Source organism: Thermobia domestica, chromosome 7, assembly GCF_964235325.1.
Source record: "Thermobia domestica chromosome 7, izTheDome1.hap1.1, whole genome shotgun sequence".
NCBI lineage: Eukaryota > Metazoa > Arthropoda > Insecta > Zygentoma > Lepismatidae > Thermobia > Thermobia domestica.
In genome coordinates, this window is record NC_137460.1 from 73,668,713 (window position 1) to 73,688,318 (window position 19,606).

Sequence of the window (19,606 nt, forward strand, 5' to 3'; positions counted from 1 at the left end):
ATCTGTTCTCTTCAAAATATGTGCACATTCTGCATTGCAATTACATATGTTATATATAATATTTTCCGATTGTATTTTTTCAGAAAGTGAGGGGACGCCATAGATAGGTTTGGAAATGGGTGGACGACATCTGCCCGCATTCCCCCTCACTTTTGCCCTCTGTTTTGAGATAGAGAATTGTTCAAACATCGATGTACTAATGTAAGCCAAAACAACAGAAATAAGTTTATTTATTTACAAATACACAGCTCAAAAGAGTCTATCAACAAAACAAAACAAAAAAAAAAAAAAAAACGCAATGAAAAGTATTTTCTTAGAAATGATAGACTTTTGTGCACCGTAAGTGTAAGGGTATGGTTTCTTACTTAAAATGTAAATTTTTCAGGATATGTTTTCCACATTATGTAAATATGACTAACAAACAATCCAGAAACAACATAGGCCTGCATATTTTTTGGCCCCAAAAACAGATTTAGCAGTGAAAGGGTTAAAGGGCTTAAAATGAATTAAAAATAAACTATCTTCTACAAATATCTAAATTGTATATTTTGTATAGCACAGAAAACTTCGGCATGCAAGATATGAAACGCTAATAGTAAACAAATAATGCTAAATTAAAAGTATCTAATAATTTTCCTACCTTGACATGTAAGTAGCAGGGCCGTAATAGTCAGGCGGGAAACCGAGAAATTTCCCTTTGGGCCCTGGACGGTGAATTATTTGGTGGGCCCTCTGCCTCATATCGTAAGTAGTGATATATATTAATATATATATATAAACAAAAAGACGGACGTCACGCACTCCTCGCATACGGGAGTAAGGGAACCAAGGATGTTAACATCCTTGAAGGGAACGATGGATGATAACACATCGAGTGCCGGTAATACAGTCAGCTAATCCCAGACCAGCGTTGCCAGCCCATGATGTTGCGAAAACAGCCTTTTCCATTTTTCGTAATTGAACCTTTGAAAGGTTCCTGATTACCCACTCCGCTTTATAATTTTGATAATATTGAAGGATTAAGCTAAATGGAAATCTCAAATACTGCCATAACTTGAAATTAAATAATAATTTACAGATACACTACATACGGAATTTCTTTATGGCAACGTAGTAAGTAATGCGCTTCAACACATTTGAGATCGCGTTAAAACCCGTATCTAATAGCTGTATGGTAGCAGTGGAACTTTCAGAGTTCCAGTTTTTTAATATTGAAATGTTTTAGTAAGATCCCTATTCCCTAATCTCCTTATTGTATTCTCCAGTCCAGAAATCAAAAGGGACATACTTTTTTTTTTTTTTTCATTGATTGCAATTTATGAAATCATGCCGTAAATGCGTTATTTTTCCGGGTGTAACAGGATAAGCATTATGTTATGAAATTAAATCTCTAGTTATTTAATACAAAAGAAGGATTACTGGATAACAGTGAACAAGAATGTGTATATAAGATGTAGCAGTGTTGCAAACTGTTGCAGTAATTTCAAGAGACACTTTGCTCAAGCCCCGGTCCTTGATCGGAATCCTTTACAAACTTATAATTTTCGTCTCACAACACTGTTTCTTTTCTTTTCTTTTTTTTTAACCTACATATTTTTGCACTTGAACTTATGAACATCCTCTACAGAAATACTTTAATCAGAAACTGTTAGCTTTTCTAATACATACCTTATATGGATCAAAACTGTAGCGGTGAGCCTCCGGCAGAACAAGGTAGCAAAGCCATAATTTTGACACTGTTTGATGTTAGCACTTTATGCTATCTCGCATACCTACTACCAGGTGTAAAAGTATGAAACCGGAATCTTGTTGTGCAATGACACTGCTGACAATGTCACAATGAGCAAACACATTTTATTCAAAATAGTCTCCACTGGCAGTGATACATTTTTCCCACCTCTCCGGCAGCTTATGAATGCCACGCCAAAAAAACACTGCTCCTTTTGAAGCGAACCAGCCGTCGAGCCATTGTCGTACAGTTTCATACGACTCGAGGTGTTGTCCGGCAAGTGCATGTCCCAATGAGGCGAACAGATGGTAATCGGACGGGGCCAAATGTGGTGAGTAAGCCGCATGCGCTAGCATTTCTCAACCGAACTGCTTGATGGTATCCGTGGCGCGTTTTGCTGTATGTGAGAAGGCATTGTCGTGGAGCAGAATGACTTTATGTTGCATTTTTGCATATTCCGGTCGTTGGTCACGTACGGCTTGGTGTAAAGCGATCATTTGCTGTTGGTAGCGATCCGTGTTAACGGTTTCACCAGGTTGTAATAGTTCATAATAGATGACACCCTTTTGATCCCACTACACGCAGAGCATTGTCTTTTTGCCAAACCGATTTGGTCTGGCAGTGGATGTCGATGGTTCGCCTGGATTCACACATGATTTATGACGCTTAGGATTTTGCAAATATATCCACTTTTCATCCCCTGTAACTATCCGATGGAGAAATGACTTGCGTTGATATCTGGCGAGCAGCATCTGACAAATGGTTCTTTGATTTTCTTGCTGTCTTTCGGTCAGCACATGTGGGACCCATTTGCCTACTTTCCGGATCTTCCCCATAGCTTGAAGACGAGGAGATACTGCTTTCTGCATCACATTCAATTGTTCTACAAGTTCTTGTTGAGTCTGAGTATCGTCTTCATCCAATAACGCTTGCGAGTCCTTGTCTTCAAACTTTCTCTGTGGTTTCCCACGCGCCTCGTTTCGCACATCAAAATCACCACTTTTGAACTTCTTGAACCACTCGAAGCACTGAGTTTTCCCAAGAGCATGCACACCGTATGCTTCGACAAGCATTCTATACGCTTCCGCTGCAGTTTTCTTCAAAAGAAAGCAAAACATCAATGCTGTCCGCGAATCATAGTTCGTAGGCACAAAACTCGACATGTTTGAGGTTGTACCACACTTCGTCAACTGTGAGAGGCAGACGTTGGCGCTGCACAAGCGGTCTTACGGTGTTTCAACTGACGCGAACACCATCTATTGGGAAATTCCGGTTTCACACTTCTACACCTGGTAAGTTTTCTACAATTCTCTAATACTGTTCCCGAATGCCAAAAGCAAATGTGAAAAAAAAGGGGGGGGGGCAAAATTCGAAGCTTTATTTGCGGCGTGGGAATTGGGTTCGCTAACCACTAGATTCACGCTAAGAACTGGTAAAAGCAGTTAATTTTAACGATTTCCACCTCACGCGCTTTTCCTTCCCAATTCTTTATTACAAGTATCGTGTATATAACTGCTAGTAATATCTATGTCATTGTTACGATTGTGTGTGTCGCCATTAAAAGAACACATAAGTAATAGTTTCAGTTATTTATTCCACTCAAAGAAATGGGGGGCCTAGGCCCCCAGCTCCGAATTAGATCCGTATCTGGATACACTCTACTAGTTAAGTGTATTTTTTCACAGGGTCTATACAGTACGCAAATGAGCGATCTATTCCAGTAGAATAAAAGCTGCCAATTAGTAATGGCAATGAACGGCAATTTATTAGAATCATAAATTGTTAGATCGATGTCGTCTATCGCTTCATATGGCGCAATTCCAGCTCACTCCAAGTGAACTTTGTGCTGAACAAACATTGTGTGCGTGGGTTTTCTCGTGGTTCTCCAGTTCCCTCCCACTTTCTTCATTCCACCATTTTCTCCATTTCTCATTATCACTGTCTCCTTTAGCCTATCCGGCATAACTGTGGAACGTAAAACTTCATTTAAGTTTTCATTTCATTTTCTTTTTAATATAAGTCTCATCTTCGCACACATTCCAAAAGCGTTTGCAACAGGTCAGATCTGCTTGGAGTTACGCTAATCAGTTGATTTGATAATGATTAACTAATATCACCCTAATACCTCGGATGAGAATTATAAATATGGGAACTAATAGGGTTGCCAGATTTTGTAAACGAAAAACCGGGACACTAATCTCAGGCTGTACACGGTGATTCACGAAATCCGTAACAGGGCCGTAACTCGGGTCCTAGTGCACAGAACTTTTTCTTTTTTTTTTTTAAGGTGCATATGCCGAATTCACACGGTGATGTTTTGACATCAGGGGCGTCTCAGGAATACATTTACGGGTCTCAAGATAAAAATTTTAAAACTAAACAGGGATTTATTTTGCCTTCATTGAAACAATTGCTAAATTTTGAACAACTTGGAGAGGAAACATTTTGTCATGTCTCTTACCGTTTGGGAGCTACACGAGCTCATTAATACTTCAATGGGAGGATTTCCCTATGCTGCAACTCAAAATGAATAGCAAATAATTGTTTGAAGCTAAAGCGAAGTACAAAAGTGAACATGAGGAAGCAACGGTGCAATTTTCGAAAACAGCGGTGTCTTCTTGGGAATACCTCAATTGCGTGGCGGCCAACTTCAAAATGTCCAATAGAAACAGGGGTCGATTTGGCTTCCACTGAAAGAAGCATTAAATATTGGACCACTTTCATAGGCAATAGTTCATGATAGTTGGTCCTATGGCTGCTACAGAAGCAGAGTTGTTGGGGGGAAGGGGGAATATGATGAGATACGATTTACGATCCTAGATTGGGGTGAATTCTTTTACTTCATACTGCAAAATATCTTCAGAAACAAACATTGGACGAAAAAAATGTACAAATAGAATAAAAGTTAGTTTTGCTGAGAGAAATTTACGTATGCTAAAATTAGCCATTGCTTCCCCACTTAGGGGTGGGACGGAGAGAAACTGAAAATTGACATGAGAGCTCCGTCATTTTGATTGCAGATTCGGGTTCTAGGGAAAAAAATACGTAAATTTTATTTCAAATATTTTTTCCGAACTCCGATAGGTTGTGGTGTAATCAGTTAAGTATAGGTTCACTAAGGTATCTTCAATTAGGTTTGTTAAATAGGAGTTTAGTGTCTTTCTCGGCACCGAAGCTACATAAAATGCAGGCATGCCATTTAAGGTGGAATTTGAACCACTATAATGGGTTCAAATGTCAATATTTTCCCACCGGGAGTCGAATATTTCATAGACAGACATTACCTTGTTTGTTAGTTGCAAATTTTATTTGAAATTAGTTTATAACATGAAAACGACGTAATACACGTTGTACTATAATGTAAGTCAAACATCATAACACTATAATTTTCGGTATGCAAAAATAGCTGCCTCTCCTTTATCCCCCTGAGAAATTAAAGTTGGCGTCGTCACTGTTGTAAAATTGTGCATCAAAAGACGGCAGACAGGACGAAATAGACAGTTTAAACGCTGTTAACATCTAGCGACTGAGAGCAATATCTCCATTGTTTATTAAAGTTCCAGCAATGAAGCAGTTCTTCGCTGCCGATTGAAGTATAAAATATCTATTAGTTAAAGCCCGTCACCAGGAAAGAGACGATCTTTTCTATTGAAAGAGATATTTATGAAATTATTGCCATTTTAGCATATGCCCCTCTTGAATATTTTTTAAAATTATTTTTCAGGGTTTCTACTAAAATTCCAAAATGAAATTTCGTGACTTTTTCGTGACCTTTTCTTTACCAAATCATAAAATTTCCTAATATTTTCAAGAGCGAATTTGGGTCCGAATTAGGCCGAATTTTCATCCATGTGATAGAAACGTACTTTGCTTGCGATTTGGTAGCGTCTAAAGCCGACCATAAACATTTTTGGTGGTGAACTTTGATTTTTTATAGAACAAAATTTTCCAATCTGTATTTACATTTGCACAGTTAAAAAAAATCGTGACCCAAAAGCTAAATTTTGTGACTTTTATGACCATTTTCTGATTTCGTGACATCCGTGACCGATAGACACCGTTTTTTTTTTTTTCCCTCTGAAAGCTAAACAAACCATAGGACGAAAGAATGGGTGCTATTTTCAAACTCCTTGTTGTTTGTTTAGTAAAATTGGCTGCACAAATCTTCCGAAAACCTTCCGGCTTTATGTCTGACATATTAGTTTTTGCACGTTCTTTTTTTTTTTTTAATCTGAAGAACGAAAACCGGGACAAATAGGTGTCCCAAAAGCCTTTTTCGGGACAGTAAATTCTTTCATTGAAAACCGGGACGTCTGACAACCCTAGGAACTAAGGAAATCTAGACGTGTGCATGCGTAGTTTGTAAAAATGAAAATGAAATACGACTTAACTACTGCAGGAAACCCGTTAGTCAAACTCTTTAGTATGGCCCTAATCACGCGTCAGAACGACTCTGCATAAGGCCCCATAGGTGTAACTGGAAAAGCAATCCTGTCTTTTAAAGAAATCGGGGAAGAACTTCTGAAAGTTCATGTCAGTGAATTCTCCGTGAAAGAGAGACATTCCTCTTCCGTTGTGATCAAATGTGTTTCAGATGCGTTTTTTTGGAACTGATGCGTTATTTAAAGCTAAGTATCCTGATACTACCGTTACCATTTTTATCAAAAATACTTTACAAATAATTTTAACCTGAGGTTTGGTAGACCACAGGTAGCAGAACATATTACTTCTACGAGGAGCAACATACCAAGATCTAAAGCTAATCATTGTGAGAATAGCAAGAAAGCATAAGCTGGAGAACTTAGGTATGATGCACGAAAGAAAGTCTTCAAGGATGTGATGTTATTAAAATTTTATTAAATCGCCTTACAATTCAAGAATACTATTCCCGTGAACATCAGTAATTTTTATCTTCTCGAAAACACACGCTTTAAATCTTAGAACAAGATGCAGTAGAACGAGGTCAGTAAGACGTCTGCCTTCCAACGTGGAGGCCTGTGTTCGATCTCAGGTGTGAGCTGAAAGTTTTTTTTTTCTTATATCTTCGTTCCATTGTGGATCTGATATTCACCCAGCCTCTTTAAAATTAAAATATTCGAAAATCAACTAAATAAAGATGCAGATGATGTTCATTATGTGAATTGCGAAGGGTAAATGTTTCACAGATAATTTTAACCTGCGGTTTGGTAGATCTGAGGTAGACAGACACATATTGCTTCTTCGAGGAACAACATACCAAAATCCAAAGCAAACGACTGTAAGAATGGCAAGAAAGCAGAAGCTGAAGAACTTACGTTTATGCACGAAAGACGGTCACAAAAGTTCAAACAAGCAGTAGATGAATCTAGAAACACTCGAAAATATTTATTAGTCTCTCATGTAAATCATTGAAATCCCTAAACTTCCTGTTAAAGATATTTTTTGTCAAGGGAGCTAAAGTGAAAATCAAGGATGACCTCCGCTTCAACAACGTGATTTTAGCAAAATTTTATTAAACTAGCATCGCCTTACAATTCATCAATTGCCATTCCCGTGAGCAGTAGTAATTTTTATCTTCATAGACAACACATGTTTTATATCTTGAAACGAGATGCTGGTCGATTACATGGAAGTAATATATAAAAAATAAACACATATTGACTAGAAAAAAAGTTTATTATTTCAAATTAATCAATACATACTTATAAAAATTGATGAAAAGAGAACATCATACAATTTCATCAAAAATATTTCTGATACAAACTTACATTATTCAGTGATTTAGAATTATTATCACACTTCATATGTACGTGTTTTAAGACCAGAACGACTGGAGTCAGAAATAGCAAACGAAATAGAACTAAACAAATGCCACGGCAAATTTTAAACTAATGAGGAAAAGTGTAAAATGTTGCGCCCGATTGTTGAATTCATATATTTTGCTGAACTTCAAAATTATCAAATGTTCTTCCACTGTTCTAGTATTAAGATACAACTATGAATAATTATTTCACACGATTAAAATTTACTTTCTAGAAAACGAACACTAATTGAAATCCCCAAGAGCTTTATGCACTAAAGTAAAAATTCTAATACAAGTAAGCATAAAGTTGCCATAATAATAATTTAAAAAATGATCATAAGAGTGCTGAAAAGGTCTTTAAACGTGAACTAATTCCGAACGTTTAAGGTTGTGTGTGAATCATGATTCCTATACAGGGTGTTTCAAAATAACGCCGACAACATTTGGGAGGTGATTACTGACACCAAGATAAAACAAAAATACAGATCAACCTGGGTGCACAAATGCTTCCTTTCGGCGTTGTAGGCTGCCGAAAACATGAACTTTAAAGGTTCATAGCTCCAAAACTATGGGATCTACTCTAGTCAGATCAAGACCTCACTTAGGAACTAATATGTGAACTATCCAGAAATACATGTTTCAGAATCCTGAGGTACAAACGCAACATTTCTTAAAGAGGGAGTTCGGCTAACGGTATATCATTATTGTGGAAGTACCCCAGGATTCTAAAACATGGATATTTGGATAGGGCACATACCAGTTCTTAAGTGAAGTTTTGACCCGACTACGGTAGGTCCCATAGTATTGGAGCTACGGACCTTTAAAGTTCATTTTTTCATGTTTTCGGCAGCCTATAGCTCCGAAAGGAAGCATTTGTGCACCCAGGTTGGTCTATACTTTTTGTCTTATCTTGGTGTCAGGAATCACCTCCCAAACATGTCGGTGTTGTTTTGAAACATCCTGTATATTGAAAAAGCAACATTTTTGGTGTCTGCCTGTATGTGCGGGAACCATACTATGAAATAAAAAAAAAAAAAAACTACACTTCAAGCTTTCTATGTTTTATTTCCCTGTCCAAGCGTAATTTAGTAATTTGTGACGTTTTCGAACATCACTCCAAAAATTGTGTTTATTTTTCTGAAGTTCGTAAGTTTACCCCGTCCAATGTGGAGCACATAAAATCAACAATAACTGAAGAGCAATTTCTTACTACGTAATCCTTATTCCTTCTTTTATTGATTCCACATATTCAGGTTTTAATATTATTTTACTTCAGAAACAAATTTCAAAGAAACCGCTGAAACCGAGAACTAAATGTACGGACGTCAGATGGTGACACATGATGTAAATCAGCTGACACACTGATTAAATCAAAGATCCCTTTCAGAACCAAACCTATGAGGATATAAACATACGATTCGAACTTCTTGAATTTCCACCATTAACCGAACCTTGTTCTCCCACAACAGAAACAATAAATACATATTACAAGATCGGAAATTACAACCTCTAAATATTCGTGCTCACCTTCTGTAACACTAATATGGAAAATATCTCCAAACAATTTGCATGTCAGTACAAAAACAGAGATTAAGCTAACGTATTGTAAACTTCATCATTCTTTAAAAAATTACCTGTAGCAAATTTAATTTACTCATCCTGTTATTATTATTACTTGTTTGAAAATGAAGTAAAAGAGAACCTTCCGATTTCGACATAAATTTAAAAGAAAATTTTAGTAAAATAAATCTGGCTTTGTATCTTACAAAAGAGCTAACAGATTTTAAAGTCTGCTCTGTCTCATTTAGTGTTAGTGGTATTAGATATGCACTCTTAAAAAATCTACTCACTTTTCGAAATATCTGCCATAAGTAGGATGGCCTGAAAACAATGAACGCAAAATGTGCATATATAAAATAAACATAGGGAGCTAGGAATGTCAGAACTCTAACAAATGCAAGGCACTGTTACGCTGATGTAGTAACAACACATGCACTAAAATGATTGGACAATGAATCATTAGGTGCTTTATTAATATATTGTTTTAAAATGATAATTTAATATGGTTTAACAAAGCCAAGGCACATATTATTATACAGATACGTTACGTGGTTAAAATCAGAACTGAAACTACTTAACACGATCTCTTTACACATAGCGTTATTCAAAATTACTATCATCATCATAATTTCAGCTTACAAATCTGGTCTCTTATTGTGTTATTTATACATTAATAGGCACCTTTACAGTTAATTTTTAAATTAATGTTATTTGTTTCTTAAAATGCATGCATGTACAAAACAAACTAAAAGACAGAAAAGTATTCGCTACCTAAGTTTCTTTGGAAACCCTGCACACTAACTTCTACACGTAATTTCATCAATTTGTTTTAAAGTAATGCTAAATCTGCTGATATGCCCTCCGTATTAATAGACGAAGACAAATTTACGATTAAAGGCACCTGATTATATGACGTGAACTGAAATGCGGTGTTATCATTTACATACACACAAGAAGAGAGCTTTAAATAAAAGAGATGTAACTCGACTGCTGGAAGCATCCATCTTAAGTGACCAAAAACAGGAAAAATCTTTATGTCCCACCGTTATGCTGGCTAGCTTAAAGGAGACGGTGATGATGAGAAATGAATGCAATGGTAGAATGAATAAAGTGGGAGGAAACGAGAGAACTCCGAGAAAACCCACGCATACCAGAATGTCTACTAAAATTCCAAAATGAAATTTCGTGACTTTTTCGTGACCTTTTCTTTACCAGATCATAAAATTTCCTAACATTTTCAAGAGCGAATTTGGGTGCGAATTAGGTCGGAATTTTCATAAATGCGATAAAAACGTACTTTGCTTGCGATTTGGTTGCGTCTAAACCCGACCATAGACATTTTTGGTGGTGAATTTTGACGTTTTATAAAACTAAATTTTCCAATCTGTACTTACATTTGTACAGTTAAAAAAAATTGTGACTCAAAAGCTAAATTTCGTGACTTTTTCGTGACTTTCATGACCGTTTTTTGATTTCATGACTTTTTCGTGACTTTCATGACCGATAGACACCCTGCATACAGTGTTTGTCCTTCACAAAGTTCACTTGGCGCGAGCTGGAATCAAACCAAGGACCCGATGCACCAGAGGTGAGCGCTCTACCATAGAGCCACCGTGACCCCTATCAAAAACAGGAGTTCATATCTATGGAGTAAGACTACTTACTCCATACCATTATTCTGTATAATGATTATTGTCATCTGCTGGACTAACAGTATTAGGATATTGAAACATTTTTCATGTTACTCTGACTTTTTCGTGAAAACTAAAGCACATGGAAAGGCAGTGTTAAGGTTTTCAGTCTAGCACATTCAATTCCAATTTAACACCTTGTGACGTCACTGTTGCTCCCCTTCTCAGGAAACCACGCGAAGCGGAGATGGAGCTGATAGGTAACCTAGGGTTGATGAAAAGACAGTGGTGCCAGGCAAAGAATAACATCGACAGCGTAGTCGATTGTTTTACAAGCATGTTTCTCATAGATTCATGACTATGCGTACACTGGCAACACTTGCGTATTTCATTCCTCTACCTTCCCTCCTCTTCTTTGCTCATAGTGTTTCTCTTTACTTTTTTCAAATTGTAAAGAACACACTCGTACGTCATGCAATGGCCAGTTGGATATAACTGGTCCAGAGCATAGAGAGTACGGTGTTCGGGGTGTAAAATCTCCTAGGGACTACAATGGAATGATATGTCATGTTATTATGTTTTCACTAAAAATGTTTGGTCAGTAGATTTGTTGGTATTTCTTTAATTATTTAACATCAAACAAAAGCTTCTTTTTTCCTCTGTGTCACCTCTTCTGTACACTTCAAATGCTAGAAATCCTACTTGTTACAAAAATGCTACACTTGGAAGAAAGTTAGGTAGCAAACTGTACTTGGAAATTAATAAAATTTATTCCATCTCTACAATCACGCTTTGTATGCTGACAAGTCATGGTCCTGATATCACAGTGTAAATTGGTAAATTCGTGAGCTATTACAAAACACGTTAACACTACAGAAACTTAATAAGCACTAAATAAAGATTAAACAAACATTAAGTAAGGCACAAGCTGACCTTTTTTCAACATACTTCATATTAATATCATATCGTCTGCATTAAACACTAAGGCAGCTCGTATGAAAATCAACAACTGATTTCATTACATTCAATGTCTATACACAAACAAATTTCCATTTCTAATCAATAAGAATATTTAAATTTTTTATCACAACATGTTTACGTTTTGTTCAATAAGGTAAACTGTCTTGGTCTTTGATCCACCGTAATTAAAATACCCTTTCGACCAATACAAGTAAAAAAAAAAAAAAATAACTATTTTTTTTCTAACAAAACAACACTAAAACAATATGCAACAGCAAAATGTAATTGCTAGTTAGTGGTTTTTGCAAAATATAACAAACAATAACATTAACTATTTGTTCTACATGAATGCACAACCAGACTGAAAATTAACATTTTTACTGTCTTCTCTCTCTTTCTCTCTTTCCTTAGTTTTGATACTCTATGAAGTGCTCCGTTGAGCAGTTCGAACAGTCAAATGCACTTAGATACGTAAATATTTAAAAGATATAGCGGCCACCAGGCAGGTATAACCAACTCAACAGACTGAACACCTAAAAATGATATACGAATGCATTTTGAAGCAACACCTGAAATATATTTGTGTAATGACCAGAAAGAACTAGTTTAATGGAATTAATTTGTTTCTTTTCAAATTAATCTTTTCAATTCATTTATTTTATTTTTAAGGACGTACGATATTAATTTATTTCCTAAATGGAAGTACATCAAAATTTTAAATTTCTTTTATAATTATTTGACGGGTATATCCAAAATTTTGTTGGGTTGATAACTGTGTATCCACGGGTAGAGTGCTTGCTTTGTGTTTATGGTTGGTTCAAACACTGATGAAAATACAATACTAGGGTACAAATCCGCGTGTTAATTAGTATTCCATTTAGTTATGGGTCTATTTTTTAACCTCACTATTGCACGAGATTATGAAGTGAAATTAAAATGTGTGAGTCTTTTGAAACACGAAAATACTGAAAGGATTATTAAATATTTGTTTATGTATGACCGTCTAATGCCATTGGTATTCCGTGAACAAAGGATACTTTAAAAAAAATAAAACATTAGAACGAACAGTTATAGAACACTTCTATTCTGGTTTAGAGAACAATGAAGCAATCTTCTAGTTAAACACAAAACTACACTAAAGTTTCTATTTACCACAACAACAGAAAAAAAAAAAAAAAACATGGAATTTCTTAACGCTATTTTCCTATTATTGTAATTAAAGGAAAAACATTCTCAGTACGATTTTCATCACAGCGTAAACTAAAGCACTGTGTAAAATTCGCGATAAAACCAACGTTTCACATATTTCATGACGTAAAAAAGAAGACATCTGATACAAACATTAATTTACAAAATATAAACAAGTATGAATTGCCGTGCAGAGAACCAAGCCAGCACTTGTGACTTCAACTTCCATTAAGCATATCAACTGATGTTATTCCCCCACATTATCAGTAATTTAATGCCGTTCGTGCTACGTTCGACATTACACACTTCCTTTCTGGTCAATAGATACAAACATTTGCAAGAATCGAGATGAAATGTTTTATTTCAATCTTGGATTTTTTGTGAAATGATAGAAAATAAAGACAGTTCTCTTGCGCGAGAAAAAAATGCGCGCTTATTTTATTGTTTAAGAAGTACGTTCGATACCCCTGGGTAAAAATAACTGGATGTTAATAATTTTCAATTGTATTTCGTGTACTAAGCAATCGACACATGCAAACTTTTTTTTTTTTTTGGTAAACTATCTACTAAAACTCCCCTTAAATGGTGAGTCGCATCGAATGGACCGGCATTTTACAGGTTAGCTTTAAGTTTGAAGAAGAGAAGTTTCCAGTTAATGAACATTCAGTTGTTATCGCTATATACTGAGTTTACTCTGAGTAAATATTAGTAACATTATATTTTGCCATCAAATACTACGAAAAAAAAGGAAATAAATACACATTATGAAGGGAAAGAGAGAGTGAGAAAGATAGAGACGTACTAATCAGGAATCAATATCTATACATACATACAAACAAAATGGCGAAGTATACACATACTGTACACATCTTTAACTTTATAAGGCACTAACAATATGATACAAACAGCGCTATATGCCAATATGATAAGCATGAGCTTAATATATACATAATACGGAGACTTAAAAATGCAGTCTATAAAATTATGCTACTGTTGTTTTGTTTTCACTTAAGTATCATCTAGTTTAATTTTTTTTTATGTTAAATTTGTTATAATGTAATCCGCTTGAAGATCAATTTTATAAATAAACTTAAAAGAAAATTAACTTGGTCTTCTAAACTATTATAGGTTATTCAAAGAATCATGTTAAAAAACAGATTTTTTTCACATATGTTTAATCCAATTGTTCATCAGGAAGTTTGAAGTTATTAAATGATTAATGGTTTGTTAAATGAAACCAAATCAATTTTTTTTTTAAGTTTCGCGTTCCACGGTTATGTCCTTTAGGCTAAAGGACACAGATGATTAATGAAAGGAAATGATTGTGGAATTAAACTTTTGTGCTCTCCCAGCGGAAATCGAATCCAGGACTACGTGTACCAAAGGAGCACGCGCTAGTCACTAGACCAGCGGGGAAGGCTTCAAGGTTTGTTAAAAATACTAAGTTGAACAAGTTTCCAGAAGTAATTTAATAAAGTTCATCAGAGGTCATCACGATATTTCAAAAATAGATTCTACACTTCATTCAAAAATTTCTAATAGTACACTCCGGATCTTAACAAGAATATCAAGTAACTAAGTGCTGAGTTAAAAGTATGTAATCTAATACGTTAAAAATTAAGAGCACTTTTCAATAGTTGATACAATCTACAAAACTCGTTTTACATCACACTTGTCGTTACAAAAGTTCTAGTGCGAAGTGTTTACAGTAGCAAGGAAGGAATAAAATCGATGAAAAGAAGACTTGTTCGAGAACAAAGGGTTTCCATTAGGAAGAGCTTTAGCATTGTCATTGTTCAATTAGGCAGAAGCAACGAGTGCAAGATGACACTGTGAGAGAAGACACGAGTTACACGTGAGTTACCCGAGCTACCAATGAAGGCGACAGTGTTTGCTGAAACAGTCTAACACAATTACAATGCAATTTAGATAGTCTAGTATAATTACAACGCACTTTAGATAGTCTAATATAATTACAATGCAATTTAGATAGTCTAGTATAATTACAATGCACTTAAGATGCAATAAGTTTAATCTTTTACAAATCATACAAATATGTGTCAAATTATATAAATTTTTACTGCAAAAGCTACAAAAACTTTATTCGAAACCTATTTCAGTGTTTCTGAAAAAATAAATTAAACGAAGTTGGCTTCTATTGTCGACTATACCATATATGATAAACGAAAACTAATGCTAAAATAAATCACAGTCACGTGAAGTAAGCTACTGAGTTAATTTCACCACGCATTCTTACCTCCACGAGACTTTTTTTTTCTAATTAGATAATATTCAACATAACAATAGAGCTTACTTTAACAGTCTGTTCAAAAAAATCAGTAAAACATTTCACTAAACAAGTTCATTTAGGAAATGATCAAAATTCATTCAAAAGAATAAATTATTGTATATGTCTTTACAATATATTACTGCTACGTTAAAAAAATTGAGTCCATTAGTTCACGAAAATTATGCCTAGGCTGAGTTAATTTTGTACAAAAATAATATAATGGATTTTCCTTAGTAAAATATATAAAACTGCAATAAAGAAACACACAAAGAAATGAACTGAAATGAAATCTTTAAGTTTTACGTCCCACGGTTATGCCAGCTAGGCTAATGGAAACGGTGATAAGGAGAAATGAATGAAATGGTGTAATGAATAAAGTGGAAGGAAACGGGAGAACCCCGAGAAAACCCACGCACATGGTGTTTGTTCACCACAAAACTCACCTGGCACGAGCTGGGATCGAACCAAGGACCCCATTGCACCAGAGGTGAACGCTCTACCACTGAACCGCCGTGGCCCCAGAAACACACAAAGAGAAAGACATTACGTTTTGTAAGTTTTCTTCGATTCTGTAAATTCGATTGGTATTCTTTAAACATTTACATTTTACAATGTTATTCACGGTCAAGTTCCCAATGCCCGAAAGAAATATTTCAAAATAGTACGGAGTCTCTAATTCTACGATTTCTGGTAACTATCTCATATTAAATATCTTAACCTAAAAACTGCTGGAAAAGTACGCACACAAATACATACATGTGTATATATAGACACAGTGTTATCACAGAATATATATAACAAACAATCAGCAGCTGCACAGCAGTAAAACAGCACGTTACTCATATTTATAAAAGCGTAATAAGCGTAACTACATTTTTAGATAACAGTAAGAACTCTTCAACGAACTCATCACGTGTGTATTTGCATATTTACAAATTCCTTATGCTTACAAGTACAGCCGTCAGCATCAGTACGTACTCACCCACACAAGCTCTGTCAATATTTTTGTAGCAAATAAGCCAATTTTAGCAGTTTTCTTTTTCTTTGCTTTGACATAGTGAGAACGTAACTCTCTATACGTTACCAAACCCCGTACTCAAATTCGTCCACTTGTTCCAAGGTTATTGAGAAAAAGACATGCCCTATGGATTTGACACATGTACATACTCTGAAACTATACATCATTATATCTTCCATCTTCCAAATAATAACTCAAATTAATTTTGTATTGTTTGACATACTCTGCTGTATCAACATTAGTCCTTGAATATTTTAGCAAAAAATATGCCAATGTTTAAATAGCAGCTGATATATTAGTCTGTTCTATCTTGGTAGTGTAAATATTATACTATTTTCACAATACGAACAGTGCTTACTTGATTGTCACACCATTTACATTGTATATAGCATTATATATGTTACACGAAAGAAAATTAAGGAAGATACATTATCCAATGAAATTAATAAGAACAATATTTGTATAACTTCTCGACATACAGAAATCTGTGCTTTTACTACAGTATGTATAGAGTAGAATTTACTCACAACAACGGAAAAAAAAAAAACGATGGGAGTTATATTAAAAGAACATAACGGAGAATGATACATAGACGTCACTTATGAAAATAAAATAACAGAAAACACTTCCATAATCTTATGTAATGATGGTTATAATGATATAAAGGTGGATAAGCTCCAACCAAGTAGAATAATATTATTAATTAAAGAAAAAAAAAAAAAAAACTGTCGTCGCATTAACACATGGAAGGTTCTGCCCAGCCAGAAGTCGCGACATAATCAGAGTGATACGTAGTCAACACACTGAATCTCCGTGTTCTTATTTGTGGCTCTTCTGATTCACTTAAGAGTCTAATGTATTTGGTGAAAATTTACCGTGATTGTAACATATCAAGCAGGGGAAAAAGTAGAGAATAAATAATTATTGACGGTTTAGTCTTTCAGTAAGCTTGGTTCTTCCAAAGAAAATATTAACGAAGTCATATTGAGCATCCAATTTGTACGACTCATAGTTTTAAATCAAATATTACGAAATTAAAGCTGATAAAACCATCATCGTGAAAATAATTAAGATCTCCATGCAATAAAATAAATAAAAAAAAAAAAAACAGTTTGAATACATGCCTAATTTAATTTAAAATAGATCATGTAAGCGTAACGATTTCAAGTAATACTTTTGTTACTAGCCAAGTGTATTAGTTCATTATTAATTTTAGACAAAAGCAACCAATGCAATTTATATATGTTCCTTTACAAATAACTTTGGAACAAATGAAACCGATTTGAGTAGTTTTCAGTGGCGTAAAATCAATTATGTTTTCTGTACGTCAAAGAAAACTGTCTTCAAATTGCATCCGTATCAGCCGAAGCTATTTATTCGAAACCTATTACAAATCAATATATACGATCCTAGTATAGTATTTTTCTGACGACTATATAGATCTGAAATATACAAACGTGCATAACTTTGCGAAAAGAATACACACACAATGTATCACACTACTAATCGAATTACTAATACTAGCATCATACAGTAATTTTACATTATTTCCAAAAATACTGTTAACGCAATGTGAAAACTGTGTCTAGTAATTAATCACTCATAAAGATCACATTTAAAAGTAAGGCGTAAATCACTTCAAAACAACATAGTATTCAACTTGCCTTCGGAACTCATTCTACAATTTACCTATCCTTTTCTTCTTGGTTTTCAACACGTTCAGTGTAGCAGGTTTTACGTTAATTTCTTTTCCGCGCCAGTTCGGATCGCCGGTGGGCTAGACTAATGTATTCTTAAACCTTCCGTTTGGCTCACCAGCAATTTGAAATTACGTTACGTTCAGCACATTTATAGTAGCTATGATGTACTATTGAAACCTACAATCAAAATCTCTCTTTCCGGCTCTAAAAATAAAGAAAAATACACTTCTAGAACACGGAAAACAATCTGCAAAATCCACGACGATGTCACAGATTGATAGTCTTCGGGATACACAGTGATCAAACCACACGGAACGTGTTAAAACACAAGGACTAAAGTTCTTCATGATCCGAATCGTATCTTTGTTCTTCAATTATCATGTCGACTTTGGACTGAACTCTTTTGCATCCGGTACTAGAATATAATTCATACCCGTCAGGACCGTAGCTCATCTCGTCTGCAACTCTCCTGTAAAGAAAGGGAAAACCAAGACATTAAACTGGTTAATTCATATCAAAACAGTGTTATGTTTCAATAAATAATAACTGTTAATGTATAATGTATTAAGAGAAAGTGAGAAACTGACTCATATCTTCCCTTATCAGAATTGCGTCACAACTTGCTGCTTATTTTTTGTGGTAAGATCAGGGTTGGCAAAAACCCAGTTATTTTGGTTTAAACCAGGCTTTTTGGGGGGGAGGGGGGTAAATAGATTTGCTTCATTTATTTACATTACAAATGGAGAGAAAAGGGTTGATTGGCATTAACGTCCTCATGCACCAACGGGACTATAAAGACCGGCTTAAATGAAGCTGGCGGATCTTTTCCCCGTAAGTTTAATGTTTTTCTGGCACACGTTTTTATTTTTCTTGTAAAATTATTTTTCCCACTTTTTAATTTATGAAAGAAACTAGTCCTGGACATTTTAAAAATGTTTTTATACAATTTTGTTAGTACCATTTTATTTTAATTTATCTATATAGGAACTGATTTCTCACACGGTGTTAACAATGTAACCCAGCGATGCAACTAGTATTGTAAAAATACCTTGCCAAGGCGGTAGGAGGAGCAATTAGCACACAATTTGAACTTTCTCCCACAACCTTTTATTACAAAAATCATGTTATACACAAATATAACAAAAATCATATAAAATAATAATGATACATGTAAGACCAATACAATGTTTTTATATAGATTCTTGTTAGGTAAATGGATGGTCCTTAGGTCCTGGCAGCCAAGGGAAGGATGCTTCAGGCTCCAGACAAATTAAGGAGTGTGGTTAGGAGCAGGGGCGGATCCAGGACGGACTTCTCGGGGGAGGGGGTTGTAATACTGCTACTTAGAGCTACTTTTAAGAGCTCCAAACTCTGGGATGGGTTTTATTTATATATAAAATTAGAAAGTTTCCTCTTCTGGGGGGAAGGGTTGATTGCCCCGATCGCCCCTGGTTAGGAGATCACAGAGCTCCAGGTAAGCTAAGTGGCTGCGATTAAGTTCTCTCACTGCTCTAGGCAAGTAAATAGAGGGGTTATGATCCCACAGAGCTCCAGGTAATCTAAATGGGCAAGGAATCTCACAGTTCTAGGCAAGCTAAGAGACTTGGGTTAGGTTAATCCCTTAGAACTCCAGGCAAGCTAAGACGCTTGGGTTAGGTTAATCTCTCAGGGCTCCAGGCAAGCTAAAGCTAAGACAGGGAGTTGACCAGCCGGGACTGACGCCGTTGGAACCCCTGCGGTGTCTTTTA

General features: G+C 35.3%; 1 protein-coding gene across 1 annotated transcript in view; it reads right to left on the minus strand.

Annotated features, from left to right (window-relative positions):
• Window positions 1-7,365: 7,365 nt before the first annotated feature.
• LOC145690193 (torsin-1A-like) overlaps window positions 7,366-19,606 on the minus strand; it is a 57,507-nt gene continuing 45,266 nt past the window's right edge. Inside the window, exon 7 of the mRNA XM_081764842.1 lies at window positions 7,366-18,327. Within this exon, the coding sequence (XP_081620968.1) occupies window positions 18,192-18,327 (136 nt within the window). The 3' untranslated portion in view covers window positions 7,366-18,191. The remainder of the gene's footprint in view (window positions 18,328-19,606) is intronic.